This window comes from Rhinolophus hipposideros, assembly GCF_964194185.1.
Source record: "Rhinolophus hipposideros genome assembly, chromosome: 9".
NCBI classification, from domain to species: domain Eukaryota; kingdom Metazoa; phylum Chordata; class Mammalia; order Chiroptera; family Rhinolophidae; genus Rhinolophus; species Rhinolophus hipposideros.
The window spans coordinates 55,741,352-55,761,313 of record NC_138055.1 but is presented as its reverse complement, the minus strand read 5'-3'; the positions used below and the strand labels follow the sequence as shown (position 1 = coordinate 55,761,313).

The window sequence follows — 19,962 nt, the reverse complement described above, 5'->3', positions numbered from 1 at the left end:
AGTGTCTCCCCACTCTAGGCCATCCTAAACAAACATACAATATAAGTTAAGAACAAGACCCCTAGCACCTCTTCCAATCCCAACCTCTCATCTAGCAATCCTGGAATGATACTAATTCTTAAGGCATCAAGCTTTCCTAGCAATTAACACTCACAGTGACACCACCCTATATGTATGATCTGTGTTTTTCATTCCATCATCCTCAGATATGTTCCAACATGAAGTTAAAGAGGTTCCTTTTAAGACATTTTTGAAACTTCAAAGTGGGACATGAGGTGATCTCTGTAATAAGGAATAAGACAGAATCAGTCATATTCTTTGTGTCTTCTTTAGGATCTGTGCTCTCCATCACACACCAAGTGAGTTGTTGTTGGGGGTGGGGGGAAGAAAGGCCAAGAAACACCTCAGAAAGAGGCGTCTAATGCCTACAGTTCCAGGTGCTCATTTCTTTAATCAACCACATCATAAAAAATCAGAAAGAAAGAAACCACAACGAACAAAGGGAAAGGAAAAAACAACAGCCTTCTTCTCCCCAGCCTCTTCTTTCCCCTCTTCCTCCTCAGGTGGGGGTCACATCCGGGCCCAGGGCTGGGTCCCAGGCAGATCTGCCAGGCAGGCAATTGAGTTTCACTTCCTGTCAACCCCCCCCCCCCAGCTGAGGCAGGATGTCTGGGGGCGCAGTGGAGGGCCTAGTGTTGGGTAGTGAACAAGGGCCACTTTAGGATGCTCCCTTGCAGAAAGGTCCATAGAGCAGCCCACTAGTACTAATGCTCCTCAGGTAGAACAGTCAAGACCGATTGTATCACTCTAGTTTTCAGGGGTTTCATCCCACACTCTCACTTCTAATCCTTGGTAACAGGGCTAAGGACAAGATGCTAGCCAGACCTGGCAGGGATGTAGCACAACTGATGAGAACAGGGGTTAAGGATGGCAGTGTTAGAACACTTACAATAACTGTGTATTGAATGCAATCAGTTGTTTTTTTTTTAGTCTTTTGAGACATTCTGAGTTGGGCCTCTGGTGGAAGTCAGGGAAGAGGAGCATAGGAAAGCAAGCCGTGACCCCAGAAAACTTCTGAAGCTTAATTTTAAAGTCCCTAGTCAGCCACTGCTCTCAATTTTTGTTTTTTAAACTGGGGCACGCAGCCTCCTGTTGGAGATAGTCACTAATACTCACTTTCATCTTCCTCCCTGGTTTCAGAGGTACAGTTGGGAATTAACCTAAACCAATGAAAGGGATTTGGGGAAGGTAAACGGGTTGATAAGGAAAAAGCAACATGGGTGGGGAAGGGCAGAGGTGACACCTGAGGAAAGGAACCTGCAGCTGGCCCCTCCCAGGCTGCAGGGGAAACGAGTTCAGCAGGATTTAGCCCTGAAGGAACAACAGCCATTGAGAAGAACCGGGGAGGGAGCACCTTCGGGTTGGTCTAACGAATGAGGAGGCGCAGGGCAGGGCAGGGCAGGGCAGTAAAGGGAGTGACAATGTGGGCCCGGATTATTGGCGAGCGCCCCGCTTCGGATCCCCATCGCCCCGAGACTTGGACGAGGTTAATTAGAATACTAACTGGGTCCGCCCATAAGCCTTCACGCTGCCCTCTGACCCTGGGGCCCAGCCCGGAGAGGCTCCTGGGGCCGAAGGCCAGAGCAAACTTAAGCAGTCGTCACTTCGCCGCCCGAATCCCCGGGGCCGCCCCAGGGGCAGGGCCAGGCCCAGGCTTCCTGCCCAGCCCGACCCACCACCTCCGCGGCATGGAAGCTGTCGGCACCCCTGAGACTGCGGGGACAGGTGACAAACCGGCAGCGCCCTCCGCCTTCTCTCGCGGCTCTCAGTCCGGAGGGTTGAGCTGGGCGGCCGAGGGCAGTCCGCACGCGGTTTCGACCTGCCCACCTTCTAAAGGAGTAGTGAGGATCTTTTATTAGCCCCCAACAACACTAGTGCGCCCCAGTGCGATCCCGGAGTTTGCCCGCGCTGCTCCATGCCCTCAAGCCGTTTTAGGACCTGAGTGCGGGCCAGAGCCTGAATATTCTTCCTTTTCTCATCTATCAGCCCCCCTTTCCGGTGCAGGTGGGCCTTGCCCCCTTTTCCCTCGCAGGTCCTGGTCGGATGAAGAGTGCATGTGAGGAGAGGGGCTGTGCTTAGGAACTTCTCTCGGCGCCCGGAGGACTGCTTTACACGCAGCAGACGCTCAATAATGGTATCAGTGGCAGTAAAAGAGCCCATGGCTTTTATTTTACTAACGTCTTCAGCTACTCTTCCTCCCTTCCTTCTTCTCCACCTCCGGTCATGAAATGGTGTACTCTCCCTTTAAGACTAAAATGGTGGCTTGCTACGATCAGAACTCCACTTCCGGTGGGGAGGGGGCGGGACCCCAGCCCGCTCACGCCGGAAGTGGTTTGCGTTTTCAAGATGGCGACTCCCTATGTAACTGACGAGACCGGCGGTGAGTGCTGGAGGCGCGGAGCCGCTTCTCTCCGGGCTCTCGGGGCAGGGGTTCGGACTTGGAAAGGGGTCTGTGCCCCTCCCATCCCGGGGCCCCTCCTTTGCCCCGCCCTCCGAACCGCCTTTCCCATTCATTCTCTCCTACGGGGTGTCACCTGCGCCCCCTTCTGGTTTCGAGTTTAGGGGTCTCTGCTTCCGGTCACCCAAACCCTGGGGTCCTTCAATGCTGGTCCCTGCTCCAGGACCCTTTCGGGCTCTTAGCTTTTCTCCAGCAGTTGAAGCTTCAGTATTTCTTTTGGGTTCTCCAGTCTTGGGGGCTCCTACACTCTCAGTTCCCTCCAATTCCTGCCCTTCCCCTCCCCCCATCTCAGGTATACCTGCTTTCTGTCCTACCACAGCAACGTTTTAATTCTTTTACTCGAAACTATATCTGTAGAAGGTCTCATTGCTACATAGTGGTTTTTCCACTTTCTCCCTCATCTTTATTGTTGGGTCACTGAGATACAGAGGTGTGAAGGGAAGAGGCACCTAATGCAACTTTCAGCTGAGTTCTCTCCTTGATGGCCCCACCCTTCTCTACTTTCTTTGGTGATGGTGATAGAAGTTGAGGGATCTAAGGTGCAAGAAGGCAAACCAGCAAAGGTGTCTAGTGGCCTCAAGTCCTTTGATAAGTTGATAGAACCTACTGTTCCTTATCGCTAGTGAAGAATTTCCAGCCTGGCTGATTGAGATGCTGAAGTGTCTGATGTGTATGTGAGGTTTATGTGTTGAAAACTGAAAAAGCAGGGTTTTCATTGTCGTTTTGTCCTATCTGAATTTCCTCCTTTTTAGAAAAATGTGCATAGTGCTATCTATCCATTGGCGATCAAATAGGGTGGCATATGTGAAGGCAACTTATAAAATGCTGTGCAAGGCAAGGTGTTACTCTTAAGTGTGTTTTTCCAGGACCCATCAGCTCCAAGTCAAGTAGTTGTTTCAATCTAGTTGTGGAGGGCGCAGCTCACAGTGGCCCATGTGGTGATCGAACCTGCAACTTTGTTGTTAAGAGCACCATGCTTTAACCAACTGAGCTAAGTGGCCACCCCCACTTTTTTCTTGTTTGCAGCCCTCATTGTGTGTATATAGTCTTCTCTGGAAGTGACACTATGTCTGTACTGTGGTACATACAGTCTGTTTTAAAATATGCCATTTATGCTTCTTGCTTTGTGTCTTTTCATGTTCCTTAACATCCCAAACCACTTCTCTTATGATATCTAATGACAACCCAGGTCTCTGTTTCCTTTCTCCAACCTCATATTTCAAAGTGGTACAACCTCTCCTCTCTACTCAGTAGGTCCTTCTTCAACTAGCTCCTTTTAATGTGTGCTTTGAAAATTTTACTTAATTTCCAGTACACTTCTCTTTACTCTTACCTGTTTCCTTAATTTGATATAATGAAAATCCAGATGTCACATCCCATCCTACCCTCCCAACAAGGGGTGTCTTCTGTTTTCCGTGACCCATGTGGAAGAGGAGAAGGAATCACACTGCTTTTTTGCTTTCCCTTACTCTTTCCAGATCATTGATCTACCACTATCACTCTAATACTTAACGGACGGTATTGCCATACAATTACAACATTTTCTCTAATACCCTAGGGCCATCTACTGCCCACAAGGACCCAGACCTATCACATCATTGTTTTTTTTTTTTTTTAAATAGTTTCAGGTGTACAAAACAATGTAATAGACATTTCACCCCTCACAAAGTGATAAACCCTCTCTCCCAATGTATTGCCCCTCTGACATTGTATATATCTATTACAATTCCATTGACTCTATTCCCTATGCTGTACTCCATACCCATGACTATATATATATTAAATTATGGTTGACATACAATATTATTCAGTTTCAGCTTCAGGTGTACAGTGCAGTAATCAGGCATCACATATTTTTTTCTCCACTCTGTTTCTGGCTCTCATTTCAGTATCTCCAGCACAGCACCTTTGGGACACTCTGATCTTAAAGTTCTTCAGCATGAGACTATTGACCTTCCTTTGTATTTTCAAACCAGCCACACATCACAGTCAGTATAACTTGGATCTCATCTATGACACTGCTTCCCCTCTGTGTACTTCTCATCACTTATTTTAGCTTCCTTCCCAGTCACCCTTTTCACTACCTCACACCCACAGAATCAGCATTTTGCCCTCCTTACGGTTCTCTGATTCTTACCCTTTTCCACTTCATTCAGTCTACCAGAACCTTCATGACTACCCTTGATGTTGCCCTGGTAGACGTCTGTGACCAGCTAGTTTGATACCATCCTCATTGTTTTCTTTATTCGTTTTGATCTTCTATACTAAGCAAGCACTTTTGTCATCGTGAATCATACCCATCAATTGTTTTCTGGGCTTCTGCTTCTAGGCCACAGCATATGACTAGAGAACAGGCACAGAAGCTAGCAGGGTCTCTATAACTTAATGTTTGCCAAGATCATAGCTTCTTTCCAATTCTTTTTTTCGTGGTTTGCTTACATTCTGCCATGGCTATTTCTCCAACCTTTCCCCGAGCTCTCTGTGACCCTTTTAATTCTACCTCTTGTGGCAGATGACCTCACTTTCTATTTAATTGAAAAATCAAGGCCCTTCATTTCTGTTACTTTCCTGTCCACCACTTAATTTCTTGAATATCAGAACTATGCATACTATTTCCATTTCCTCACTGCTTATTGGTTCTTTAACTTTTTACAGTTTTTATTTCTACCACCAGCCTCTCTCCTGAGTTGCCAATTCCTTTTTCTAATCGTGTGGTGAATAGACTTCATTCTTGGATATACAATCCCACCTCAAATACAGTCTGACCAAAATCAGTATCAGTTTTTCCTTCCTTATTTCCTTCCAGTTGTTGAAGGCAACAATTATTCTAGCCAATCCAAGACCAACGTTTTTGCATCGTTTCTCTCCCTCTTTCTCTTTCTTCTTAAAATTTTAAATAGACTTTATTTTTAAGAACATTTTTAGATTTATATTAACAGAAAATTTGAAAAGATGGTAAAATTCCCATATACCTTATACTCAGTTTTCCCTATTATTAACCTCTTACATTAGTATGGTATTGTTATTGCAATTAATGAACCAATATTGATACATTATGAGCAACTAAAATCTGTACATTATTCAAATTTCCTTAGTTTTTACCTAATTTTTTTTTCTGTTCCAGGATCCCATCCAGGACACCACATTACATTTAGTTGTCATGTCTCCTTAAGCTCCTATTGGCTGTGACAGTTTCTCAGACTTTCCTTGTTTTTGATGACCTTGACAGTTTTGAGGAGTACTGGTCAGGTATTTTGTAGGATGCCCCTCTATTGGAATTTGTCTGGTGTTTTTCTCATGATTAGACTGGGGTTATGTTTTTGGGGAATCGACCATAAAGGTAACGTGGCATGTTCATTATGTCATGTCAGGGGTAAATAATATCACGATGATTTTTTACTGTTGATGCTGACCATGATCACCTGGCTGAGGTGGTGTTTATAAGGTTTTTCTACTGTAAGTTGCTCTTTTCCCCTCTCTTTTCATACTGTACTCTTTAGAAGAAAGTCACTATTCATAGCCCATATTTTTTTTCCTTTTTAAAAAAAGTAAAAACATTTTTCAGTTACAGTTGACATTAAATATATTAGTTTCAGGTGTACAGCATAGTGGTTAGACATTTATATAACTTACAAAGTGATCCCCATAAGTCTTGTACCCACCTGACACCATATGCGCATATAGTTATTACAATATTATTGGCTATATTCCTTAAGCTGTACTTTACCTCTCAGTGACTCTTTTGTAACTGCCAATTTGTACTTCTCAATCCATTTACCTTTTTCACCTTGCCCTGCAAGCCCCCTTCTATGTGGCAACCATCAGTTTGCTCTCCATCTGAGTTTGTTTGTTTTGTTTATTTTGTTCTTTAGATTCCACATATAAGTGAAATCATATGGTATTTGTCTTTCTCTGTCTGATTTCACTTCGCATTTCACTTAGCATAATATCCTCTAGGTCCATCCATGTTGTCACAAATGGTGTCACAAATGGTAAGATTTTATTTTTTATGGCTGAGTAATATTTATTGTATACATGTACCAAATATTCTTTTTTTTTCTTTCAATTTTTCCTTTTTTCTTTCAATTGGGGAACAGTGTGCTTCTCCAGGACCCATCAGCTCTAAGTCGTTATCCTTCAATGCAGTTGTGGAGGGCGCAGCTCAGCTCCAAGTCCAGTTGCTGTTTTCAATCTTAGTTGCAGGGGGCGCAGCCCACCATCCCATGCGGGAATTGAACCGAAGTTGTTGAGAGCCTGTGCTCTAGCCAACTGAGCCATCTGGCCGCCCCTCCGGAAGCTCAGCGTTCTTTAATCTAGTAATGGAGGGCGCAGCTCGCTGGCCTATGTGGGAATCCAACCGGCAACCCTGCTGTTCAGAGCTCGCGCTCTAACCAACTGAGCCATCCGACTGGCCCCCAAATATTCTTTATCCATTCGTCTTTTGATTGGAGCATTCAATGCATTTACATTTAAAGCAATTATTGATAGGTATGTAGTTATTTTATTGTTTTCTGATTTGTTTCTGTAGTTCTTTGTTGTTTTCTTACTCTTTTGCTCTCTTATACGTTGGTGACTTTCTGTAGTGTTGTGTTCGGATTCCTTTATCTTTATTTCTTATATATCTCTTGTCAATTTTTGGTTCGTGGTTACCAATGTGCTTCATATATACCAAGCTATGTTTATAGAAGTCTATTTTAAGTTGGTTGTTTAAAGTCAAACACATTCTAAAATCACTTACCATTTTTACTTACCACCTCCAGGTTTATGTTTTTGTCATTGTTTTTTTACTTTTTACTTTTTTATTTATTTGTGTGTGTTTGTGTGTATCCCTTAATTTAATGTTGCAATTACACGTGATCTTCCTATTTTTGCCTTTTAACCTTTGTACTACTAGCTTTAGTGTTGGTTGACTCTCTGCTTTTATTATGTGTTTGCCTTTGTCAGTGAGAATTTTTCTTTGTGATATTTTCTTATTAATATTTTTTATTTTTTTCTTAAAGAAGTCCCTTTAACATTTCTTGTAATACTGGTTTGGTGGTGATGAATGCCTTCATGTTTTTCTTGTCTGGGATCATAGCGCACACTTTAAGAGTGGAAAGTTATGCTCCCTTCCTTAAGGAGGGAATATTTTTATACATTATTTGGAATTTTTCTGCACAGGAGATTTGTCTTTTCTCTCCCGTGTATTTATTCAATCGTTTATTTATATCAGGATAGACTTTGGGTTATAATCCAATAATATTTCTTTTATTCCTCACATGTTCCCACTTTGGACATTGGGAGCTCTTTCAGTTGGCCCTGTCTCCCTCTGGCATGCCCCATCAGTGTAGGTTTGTGCTGTTGTTTTTTTTGGCTCTTTACTTTCTGGCACTAGAAGATGCTCCAAGTTCATTGTATATTTCTACCCCATTCCTAGAACCAGTCATTTCTCCAAGGAGCCGTTGTTCCTTTTCTTGGGGAATAATATACGAAACCAAAATCAGAGCACTAAGTGAATTTGCTGCTATTGGGGTGTTGTTTTTCATCATTTACTCCTCTCTCGCTTCCCATCCCACACACAGAGCAGTTATCAAAATACCATTCTTTTATTTCTACTACCATTACCCTTATCCCAGCTTCAATACTTGTTAGGTGTATGACCTTGGGATTTTTTTTTTTAACTTATTTAAGTGTGTTTTTCCAGGACCCATCAGCTCTAAGTCAAGTAGTTGTTTCAGTCTAGTTGTGGAGGGCGCAGCTCACAGTGGCCCATGTGGGGATCGAACCGGCAACCTTGTTATTAAGAGCACCATGCTTTAACCAACTGAGCTAACCGGCTGCCAAGGCCTTGGGAATTTCAAGCCTTGGGACTCTAAGCCTTGGTTTTCTCATCAGTGAAATAGGAATAATAAACTCCTAAACATAGGATTGCTCTGATAATTAAAATTTAAATGAGATCATTTACATATCCGGCACATAGTGCCAACAAATGGTTCTGTAAGTACTCCTGTTGTGTAAGGATTATTATATGGATTCGAAGAGATTATATCTGCAAAGCATCAGGCATAATACTTGAGTCATTCTAAGTACCTGATAAAATTCTAGTTTCATTTATTCTGCAAATATTGCTGTGACCTCCTATGGAATTATCTTAGCTCCAGTCTCTATTCCAGTTCATTTGGCACTGTTATTAGATTATTGCCCCTTAAATGCAAATTTAGTTACATAATTTTTGTTCAATATAATTCATCCACCCTGAGTCCGCTGTTAAGTTTGGCATATATCCTCTGATCTTTATTTTTTCTGTTAATTTCTAAAACATTTTTAAATCAGATAGTACATACATTTTTATATCTTGTTATTTAACTTTATGACATAAATACTTTTTTTTTTTCTGTTAGAAACTCTTTGTAAACATCTTTTAAAGTATTGGCAGAGTGTTTTAGTGTTCGGGCACATACCCTCTTTTACCTTTCTTCGTTGTTGGACTTTTAGATTGTTTCCAGAATTTTTATGATAAGAACTCTATGGATGTTTTTGTGCATAAATCTTTGCCTGCATTTAGGGTTATTTTCTTAGGATAGATTTCCCAAAAGTAGAATTATTGGTTTGAATGGTACAAACATTTATTTATTATAAAATTAATTCATGTTGATTATAGAAAACTTGGAAAATATTTTCAAAAGTAGCATAAAATGTAAGGCACCCATGTTTGGTAATTCCAGAACCCAAAGATAACTACAGTTACATTTCCTTTTGGTTTTTCTCTCTATACACACATATAACATATCTATATTTAACACAGTTGGGAGCATACTGAATGACTGTATTACCCCAAATCCTCAGAACACTCACTAGTTCCGTGAGATGTGCTACAACGCAACTGAAATAAAAATATGGTTCCTGGGGTCAAATACATCTGGGAAACCCTGTAAACCATATTCCTGTCTTGGATTTTCACACGAATAAGATGAACTCAAGTCTTGCCGATAAAAACAAAGTATTTTTCGTGTTTAACCTAGAATTTCCCAAATTTATTTAACAGTTTTTTAGGTAACCCTTGTTAATGTCTTATGGAAGTAGTGTTTTATATAACAAAAGCATTGGGAAAGGCTGAAAAATGATAGGACTCTCTTATATTCTCTTGCTATGTTAGCCAAATTGCTTTCTAAAGGATTTTACCACCTACAACATATGAATATCCTGGTTTCTTCACTTCTTTGGCTGCACTGATATTCTCATCTTTAAAACTTCTACTGCTTTGACAGATGGAAATATTTTAGTGTTTTAATTTATACATATTTTTATTATTAGTGAGATTGAACTTTTTTTTCTCATTTATAACACAATATACAATAGTGGTATAAAAAGTACTTTAGAACCCACAGCCTAGGTTTGAATATGCTGCTTTTTACTGCCTTTTTAACTTTGGGCAAGTTATTAAATTTCTCATCATCTTTAAAACTGGAATAATCCTGCATAGAGTTGTGAAAATGAAGTAATATATATGAGCACTTTCTTTGGCATGAAGCAGGCACTCAGTAAAGGGTAGCTGCTACTATCTTTTCAGAATTGACTATAAAATTTCCATATGGACCATTCACTTGTACACTCAAGATACTACTCACTAGTATGAGCACAAACCACTTTTCAATATAATATCATCAGATACTACGTTTCTGCCTATACCCTCCAGTGAAACTGGACAATATAGTATAAGACAGGTGCAACAGTAGTGTGCAGCGTGTCAATTTTGGCATCAGAACTGAGTTCAGATTGCAGGTACATGCTGCCTTTGTGATCTTGGACGTGCCTTTAACCTCTTGAAGACTTTCCTCAGCTGTAGATGATAATATCTACCCATTTTCTAGAATCAATAAGATAATGTATGTAAAGTTCTTGTACCTACTTATTAACGTAGCTACTTATTAATAAATGTTCTTTCCTAATAGTTCTTACTAACATACTGTAAGTTTTCCACTGCTATGGTTTTGTTTGTTGTTATTCCTCTTAGAGTGCCCTTTCCCTTCTTTTCGCTTCCTGCAGAAATATCAGCCACTCATTTGTTGTTGTTATTGTGACTACTACTACCTGGTCTTTAAGGTCAAGAGTTTCACGATTTCCTGTCACATTCCCTCATCAAACATTTATTCTCTTGAAATCTCTTACCAGTATGTATTAGTTTCTCCTCGGCTACTTAAGACATTTATATTTTTGCCTTATCCTTTATTTGCCTAACTTGCCCATCCTTACTTAGACTGTAAAAGCCTTAAAAGTAGGGACCATTTTATTTATCTTGACAAACCCTGTAGCACTTTGTATAGTACTTTTATCGTAGGAAGCTTTCAATAGTTTATTGCATTTAAATAATTTGTAGTCTGGCTTCTAACCACTCTATTTTTCTGAGGCAATATTCTTGGATATAACTAGAGATTTCCAAATTGCCAAAATCTCCTTTTCCTTAATCTCTCTGCAGTATTTAATATTATTAATTGCCTGCCTTTACTTAAAACTCTTTGGTCTCCATGGCATAGCACTGTCCTGGTTCTTCTTTCCTAGAATCATTTTCTTTTGTTGCTGGCACCTTTTCTTCCTTGATGAAAATGAACATGACCATTTTTCTAGGTCATTCCTCTAAATTGGATCTTTTTATATTTTCCGTTATAAACCACATCTAGATCTTATTATTGTTGGCCTTGAGAGCATCCTCAGGCTCAGATCTGTGACTCAGATCTCCTTTCTTACATGAAGTAGGTCCCAGGGATTCAACACAACTGTAACAGTCATTTCCACCTATAACCCCTTGGAGTTCTTCGAAGCTGTGCTGTGTTGTCTGTTCACTGTCTTTCTGCCACCTCTGAAAACAAGGCCTTTTCTTCCTACCTCTTCCCCTCCCCTCCCCCCCCTCCCCTCCCCCTCCCCTCCCCCTCCCCTTCCCCCCCTCCCCTCCCCCTCCCCTTCCCCCTCCCCCTCCCCTCCCCCTCCCCTTCCCCCTCCCCCTCCCCCTCCCCCCTCCCCCTCCCCCTCCCCCTCCCCCCTCCCCCTCCCCCTCCCCCTCCCCCCTCCCCCTCCCCTATCCCTGCCCCGTTTCCCCTACTCCCTTCCCTACTCCCCTTCCCCCACCTCCCTTCTACCCTCTTCTTTCCCCCTTTCTCCCCCTTTCCCCCATTCTTCCCCCCCCACACTCCAGTTCAAGCCTTTGTTTCTCAGTCTAGTTGGGTTAGGACACAGCTCCCTGGCCGGTGCTGGTATTATGAGCCTTGCGCTCCCCCTCTCTGAGGCAGTCAGTCACTGGTTGGCCACTCCCAGCAGCTCTTGCTGGCTACCAGCCACTCACAATGGCTGCCGGCCACTCACAATGGCTGCCGGCCACTCACAATGGCTGCCGGCCACTCACGGCAGCACATGACCTCTGGCTGCTCATGGCAACCTGGCTCTAGAGAGAGCCGTTGTTCACAGTCTTAGCTGTAGAGGGTGCAGCTCACTGGCCCATGTGGGAATTGAACCAGCGACCTCAGCGTTGGGAGCACAGCGGTCCAACCACCTGAGCCACCAGGTCGGCCCCCTGGGCCCTTTCAATTTATGGAAACAGATCGAAGATTACAAAACAGCATAAAACAGCATATGTGGGGAAATAACAAAGCTTGCAAAATTGTTATAGTGGCAGTCTCTAATCTTTAGTTTCTGACTCTTTCAAAGATGTTACCTGAAAATTCTGATATTCTACCCTTGGTTTTTATTTCTAGCGTAGGAATCACTACACCTCTTCTCTTTGACTTCACCTTTTGATACCATCAAGGCCAGAGAATGGAACCAAGATAATGTAAAATAGGTGCTCCTTTGTGATAGTGGGCTATTTGTATCTCTGAGGGCTTCTAATTAGGATGGTCATTCAGGAAGCTTCTGCCTTGTGTTTTCTCACATTCATCTTTACTAGTCTTAAGGCTTTGACTATAATCTCTGAAGTTTACTTAAGTATGTTTCTTAGCATTGTCCCTTTCTCCTTAATTCCATGTAAAACACTATCTGTCTAGAACTGAATTAGTTATTTTCACAGAGTTTTCTTCTCCTTTGCACTTTCTCTATATCGGTGGTATTTATTCTCCAAATTTTCCACATTAAAAAGTGATGTTGTAATTTGTTTGTGTTCTGATTTATTACCTTTCTTCCTCATTAGAATGCGTGCTACAAGAAGGCTAGACCCGTGATTGCCTTATTCATTGTTGTATCCCTAGGTCCTGTTACAGTGCAAGTGCTAAATAAACATTTGAAATCCATGTGTGAATAAATGTTATTACCATATGCCCTACCTACCTACCCATAGATATATTGTGAAAAATAAAGAAAATACACGTGAAAAGCACCAGCTTAAATCCACTGTAGCACTGTTTCAATTATTTCCTCTTTAATTCAAATCTTGGCAGTCTTCAGATCCTATTGATGTACTCTTTCTGACAAATTTTTCTTTCATTACCCATACATTACCCATCTAACTCAAGTCTTCTCATATTGTGGCTATTGCTTTCATTTCTCTCTACCTTTAGTTTATGTTACACATTTTCAGGTAAATCTTAAAGCATTGCTTTGAGAAGAGCATCTGTACTCCCTTATTGGCCTTCACTGTTCTCCCACAGTCTGAAGCTGGAGTCCAAGCTCAAGACGAGGTTGGATACCTTTCATCTTCTGACTAATTTACCTCTAGTCTCTTTTCCCATTACGTATGTTTTTTGCCCAAAATATTCTGGATTCTTGCTTAAGTTTATTCATTAATTTGAATTAATTACAATCTTCTGTGGACCAAGGCCTTTGCTTCAAATATCAAAGTCTCTGCTCTCAAGCAAGCAGTTATGTTAAATATTAAGCATGATAAAAGCCAAAACAGGTGCTGTGAGTGCACAAAGGGCAACTTCTAACCTAGGATGGGGTGGGTATGTCAAGGAGGATTTCAATGAGTAGTTTATACTTGAACTTTTTTTATTTTTTAAAAATCTTTTAGGTATTTTAAGTGTGTTTTTCCAGGACCCATCAGCTCCAAGTCAAGTAGTTTCAATCTAATTGTGGAGGGCGCAGCTCCCAGTGGCCCATGTGGGGATTGAACCGGCAACCTTGTTAAGAGCACCACGCTCTAACCAACTGAGTTAACCAGCTGCCCTATGCTTGAACTTGACCTTTAAAGACCAATAGGAATTAATATATGAATCAAGGAAAGTCTATTCCAGGCCAAAGGAAACAAAAGCAAAAAGGCATAGAGAATAGGTACTTTTGGGTGAGATGTGTGAATATCTGGAGCAGAGTGAGTGACTCACTGGAGCAGAGTGAGTGACTAAGTGCTAAGAGGCTGGAAACTAGCACCATCTGGGTCAAAGCAGCCTTTTGTGTGATTCCATTTTCCATGTACATAGTCTGAGGACAACAGGAATCCAGGAAGAACTTTTAAGTAGGGGCATGACTAGTCCACTTTGTCCCTTTGATTATGTTGTCCCATATGCCTGAAAGACTCCCTTTCTCCTCTTTCCTCATAACCACGACCCATGCCTCCACCTGTGTAAATCCTGCTCATCTTCCAAAGGTCACAACAGGTGCTGTGTCTTCCATAAAAGCCTTTTAAATCACCTGGTCAAAAGCAATTTTACTCTCCTTTGTGTACCCCTTCTCCAAGCCATTTACATTTGAAACCTAAAATGAGATATTTTTAAAACCCACAGTATCACAACAACAATGGGAATTTTAAAAAAGTAATATCTAATCACCCCAACATAACTTTTCATATTGCATATTGTTTTCTCAACTTACAAATATGTATAGCATATATAATTGAAATAATGGTATATACATAAAATTTTATGTTTTACATTGTGTCAAATTACGGTCTTTAAATTTTTTTTATCTTTTTTATTATTGAGGGAAAGGGAAGAGGACTTTATTGGGGAACAGTGTGTACTTCCAGGACTTTTATCCAAGTCAAGTTGTCCTTTCAGTCTTAGTTATGGAGGGCGCAGCTCAGCTCCAGGTCCAGTTACTAGTTGCAGGGGGCGCAGCCCACCATCCCTTGGGGGAGTCGAACCGGCAACCTTGTGGTTGAGAGGATGCGCTCCAACCAACCGAGCCATCTGGGAGCTCAGCGGCACCTCAGCTCAAGGTGCCCTGTTCAATCTTAGTTGCAGGGGGCAGGGCCCACCATCCCTTTCGGGACTGGAGTTGAACCGGCAACCTTGTGGTTGAGCCCACTGGCCCATGTGGGAATTGAACCGGCAGCCTTCGAAGTTAGGAACATGGAACTCTAACTGCCTGAGTCACCGGGCCGGCCCTAAAAATTTTTTATCATTTTTAATGGATGTGTTATAAACCATTCCTGTATAACGATGTGAAATTTGGTTTTTTTTAGCTGTTTATAGATAATGCTATGATTTTCATGTGATTGTCTCCCTTTTTTCTATTTTTGTTTTTTTCCTGTTGGAACTATTTCCTTATGTTAAATTTTCAAGATTGGGATTTCTAAAAGTATTGTGAATTATCTTTGACTTTGACTTTAATACTTTACCTTTACCCCTCCCCCAATCAATGAATTACCAAATGTTGATTCTTTGACAGTGTACCTGGCATCAGTCTCTTCCTTTCCATTCTCACTGTTACAGCCAATTCTGTCCCTCATGCCAGGATTATTGCAATCTGTTTTTCCTCACTGATATCCCCAGTCTCCAGTGTTTTCCCTTTCCAATTTTCCTTCTCTTTATGCCAGGTTAATTGACCTAAAGCACTGCTTTGGATAAAAGATTCATTCGTTTGACAGATATTTATTGAATGCATATCTTGTGCCAGATAACTGACATTTCAAGGTATGAACAGCCTCCCCTCATTTACTTTAACACCAGCCCTCTGACTCAGCCAGACTGATCTATTCACCGCCTCCGGAACATGCCATCTACATTCCTATGTCTGAAATTTTGTTTTAGAATGAGCTTCTGTTGAGAATCCATTCTGCTTCCCTTTTCTCATTTATTTTAGTTTGTATCTTCAAAGCCTAGCTCTAGTCTCAGTCCTCCCTCCTTGAAGCCTCTTGTCTCTAAACTAGTAGCTGAGCAAACAATATCTTCATTCTCTTTTGTTCACCAGATAAACTCCAAATTTTTTGACCTGGTTTTGAATGCTTTCTAAGATCTGGCCCCATTTTTTATTTCCAAGCTGGCTTCCTATTATTCCTTAACACTTTAACTGTCTGATTTGCCTGGACTCCTCTAACTTTCTGTTCTTTAAATACCCGATGCCCATTCCCACACCCATGCCTTTCTTTGCTCATGTTTGTTCTTTCTCCCATCTCTAGATCTCAATCTTACCCATTTTATTTAACACAATTTTTTTAGTTTTAATTAATGATATTTGCATTTTGAACCAAAAACCCAACTCATGTAACTAATCCATGTGGAGACCCATATACTTAAAAAAGTAATACAAGATCTATACTATATAGATGGGTATGTAAATTGTTAATGATTTCTACCACCTCTTCTAGGTTCTCTCTCTTAAGGTAACAGCATTAAAATCTTGGTACCTTGGTATATGTCCTTCCACACCTTTCTCCTTGCCCCAAACACTGACTCTGTGGCCCTTTTACGTGCTGCTCCTTGCCCTAACAAGAATGGGAGCATACTCTACACCAGTGACCTCAACATATTGTCTAGGACCCTTGGGAGTTCCTTAAGACCCTTTTAGGAGCTCTGCAAGCATAACCATTTTTATAATATATAAGATGTTATTTGCCTTTTTGCTGGGTTGACACTTGCACTGATACAGAAAAGCAGAAGTGGGTAAAACTGCCGGTCCCTTAGCACTCATGAAGGTGGTGGCACCAACTGTACTAGCCATTGTATTCTTCACTGCCACATGCATACAGTAGTAAATAATGCCAGTTTCAATTAACATTCTTGATGATGTAATAAAAATTGTTACTTTTATTAAACCCTGGCCCTTGAATACGTTTTTATTTTTTCCTAGTTTTATTGATATATAATTGATATATAACATTGTGTAAGCTTAAGGTGTACAATGTGATGATTTGATACATATACATGTGTATATACAAGTATATGCACACACATACGTGTGCAAGTGCATATATATATATATATATATACAGTGAAACGTTTACCACCATAAAGTTGGTTAACATCCTTCACCTCACATGGTTACCATTTTGTTGCTATGGGGAGAACATTAAAGCTCTACTCAGCAAATTTCAAATATGCAATACAGTTTTCTTAACTATAATCACCATGCTGTACCTTAGATCCCTGGAACTTATTCATCCTGTGTCTGGAAGTTACACATATTTTTAATGTTCTCGGTGGACTAAATGGAAAGTAAGCATGACATACTCTGTTGCACACTGAAGACGGTGTCTCAAGGAAAAGCAATGGTGTAGTTGTCCGAGTTGCAAGCTAAATAAGCTTTCTTTTCATAGAACACCATTTTTACTTGAAAAAAACCACTGATAACTTGGTAATTCAGACTTGGGTATCTGATAGGCATTTTCCTGAAAATGAAGGAAGTGAGCCTGTCATTTGAGGGAAAACAACTTGACAGCGTTTGTTGCAAATGATAAAATTCAAGCCTTCAAGTGAACATTAGAATTTGGAAAACTTGTATCTGCCACTAGGAGCTTAACAGCTTCCTAATACAGACTTCTCTGATGAGATTAACAAATACGATTTTTTATATTGCATAGTTAAATGTAATATGGCAAAATAAGAGTGTAAGGGGAGAATCCTGAAATAAAAACAAAGATCACTACCCATTGTCTTGCAACTTGCTTTTTCACTTAGTATGTCCCAAACACCATTCAAGGTCAGTGAATTTATACCTAAATTCATTTCGTAACAGCATGGTGTTCTCACGTGTGAATGATAACACATCTATTCAATCATTCATCTGTTGATGGCCATTCAAGTTGCTTTTATCATTTTGCTAATTTAAATAATGCAGCAACAAACATTCTTTATATATATCCCTATGTACCGATGTTTTTATATCTATAGTATAGATTCCTAAAAGTTGACTTGTTTTTCATGATCCATCTTATTAAAACTTTCCCTTACAACATCTCTGGTCATTTTCCTTGTTTCCTTGCCCCTTTTTAAAGCCTCTTATTCATTTACTGTCTTTTGATGTCCCCATGCTATTGTCTTTTAAAAATTCTTCCTCTGTGTCTGTCTTGTCTTGCCAACCAGATTATAAAAATAGAAATTCCCTGAGGGCAGGGATGGTGTATTATACAGTGAATAGGCACTCAGTAAATAATGAGAGGGGTGGAGGGTTGATATGAGAAAATGCCTTAATGGCAGCATTTTGTGGCCAGAAGGGTGCTGAGGGAAATTGTGCATTCATGCATTCTTTCATCTTAGGAACTATTTGATAATTAGAGTAACTCTCCAACTTAATTCTCTCATTTCAGGCAAGTACATCGCCTCAACACAGCGACCTGACGGGACCTGGCGCAAGCAGAGGAGGGTGAAAGAAGGCTATGTGCCCCAGGAGGAGGTCCCAGTGTGCGTGGTTAGGCTGAGAAGGGGGTGTTGAGTAGGGTCCCTACAGAAAGAACATGTATGCCTATGAGTTCATGGAAGAATCTCCTGATCCCCAAATTCCAGAAATGGAAGGAGGGGACAACTGTCTGAGAAAGGAGAGGAGGAGGTTGGGGTTCAGGGATGAGTGACGATTAGAAGTGATAAGTCCGGTTCCTATGGCCAAATAGCATTCAGAGCTCTGAGACCTAGGGACCCTCCTACAATCTGCAAAGCAGGGAAAAGATGGAGCGGTTCCAGAGGGGAGGAAGGAAGCAGAGAAGTGAAAAGGGTGGAGTGAATTGGAAGGTTAAGAAAAGGGCTGGAAAAGTCAGTGATTCTTTAAAACTTGACATCTCCTTGCAGGTATGAGAACAAGTATGTGAAGTTTTTCAAGAGTAAACCAGAACTGCCCCCAGGGCTGAGCCCCGAGGCCACTGCACCTGTCACCTCAACAAGGTCTGAAGGTGGTGAACCAGGCCTCTCTAAGACAGCCAAACGCAATCTGAAGCGGAAGGAGAAAAGGCGGCAGCAGCAAGAGAAAGGGGAGGCAGAGGCCTTGAGCCGGACTCTCGATAAGGTGTCCCTGGGAGAGACAGCCCAACTCCCCAGTGCTCCACAGGGTTCCCGGGCAGCCCCTCCAGCTGCCTCTGACCAGCCTGACTCAGTTGCCAGCACTGAGAAGGCCAAGAAGATAAAGAACCTAAAGAAGAAGCTTCGGCAGGTAGAAGAGCTGCAGCAACGAATCCAGGCTGGGGAAATCAGCCAGCCCAGCAAAGAGCAGCTGGAGAAGCTAGCAAGGAGGAGGGCGCTGCAGGAGGAGCTAGAGGACTTGGAGCTAGGCCTGTGAGGCCTTTGGGGATTAGGGATGGACTGCAGAACAAACCATGGGCCTCTCGGGTTGCGGGGAAAGTGGGCAGCAGCAGTCAGGAGGGGTACCCCCCATACTGGCTCACATCCACCTCTCATGGCCCAACTCGGCCCTCCAGAACTTAGCCTCTCCCTCATTCCTTCCCTTTTCATCCGAACTCCTATTTTTTGGACTTTTCCCCCTCCCATTCCCAGTGTTCAAAAATCTCAGTAACTACCCTAGGTTCCTTTGCTGCTGATTTGGGTGTCTTGTTCAAAAGAAAATTGGGTGGGTGGGAATCTTGGAGAACTGAGGTTGAGGGTAGGGGGCGTATGCCCAAGTCTTGGAGTCTTGGTTCCTGTTCAGTGTTTATGGGTTATTCCCCTCTCCCATTCTTGACCTTTTTTTAAGAACAGAATAAACAAGTAGACAAGTTGTCTAGCTTTGCCTCTTTCTTTTCAGCTGCTAGTAGGTATTTTGTTTTATCTCACCTAGTAGGTGTTTGGCCCAGAAAGACAAGTTTTGGGAGTAATACTCTTTAATTTTTAAAAGTTTCAAGTGTATGACAATTTTAAGTTACAAGTGTATGACCAAACTAACAACACTGATTTCTGTATGTTTGCTCAGACTTCAGAGAACAGAAATTAGTGTTACAATAAAATGAAACAGAACAAATTTCATTTGATATGTTTCATGTGTTATCATCGTGCTGCATAGCAGTGAGCCCTTTAATGCCCTGTTTCTTTCTGAAGATAATAGACCTGTTTCACTGGGGCAGCTCATCCGAAACTTTACCTTATCAGATGCCACTCCAAGATGGCATTGTGCGTCAACTAATGATACAGGAAGAGGAATTTACAGCCAAATAGAGCTGTCACTTAATTTTTTCATATCCTCTTGATCTCCACACCCTCAACTATCACAATCTTTGTTTTTAGCCAGCCTCTAGTGTAGAAATCAATGGATGGGGAAGTCAGCTGTAATGAACTGTCTCAGGAGTTCAGAGTTCTTAACCTGATTCAGTCCCACACAATCTGGCCTTTTTTCTTGCCATTCCT

The 19,962-nt window shown here is 41.6% G+C and overlaps 1 protein-coding gene across 7 annotated transcripts; it reads left to right on the top strand.

The window, feature by feature from the left end:
- The first annotated feature begins 1,351 nt into the window (after positions 1–1,351).
- PYM1 (PYM homolog 1, exon junction complex associated factor) lies at positions 1,352–19,583 on the top strand. 7 transcript variants are annotated; one of them, XM_081060548.1, is made up of 5 exons: positions 1,619–1,785; positions 5,643–5,767; positions 6,616–7,006; positions 17,946–18,039; positions 18,421–19,558. In XM_081060548.1, the coding sequence occupies exons 3-5, from the start codon at positions 6,976–6,978 to the stop codon at positions 18,902–18,904; spliced, it is 609 nt and encodes a 202-aa protein (XP_080916674.1). In that variant the 5' UTR covers positions 1,619–1,785; positions 5,643–5,767; positions 6,616–6,975; the 3' UTR covers positions 18,905–19,558. The 7 variants fall into 7 exon arrangements, with proteins under 7 accessions (XP_080916671.1, XP_080916673.1, XP_080916674.1 ...); XM_081060551.1 differs by having other exon boundaries at positions 1,628–1,785; positions 6,716–7,006; XM_081060549.1 differs by lacking the exon at positions 1,619–1,785 and adding an exon at positions 2,389–2,440 and having other exon boundaries at positions 6,716–7,006.
- The last annotated feature ends 379 nt before the right edge of the window (positions 19,584–19,962 follow it).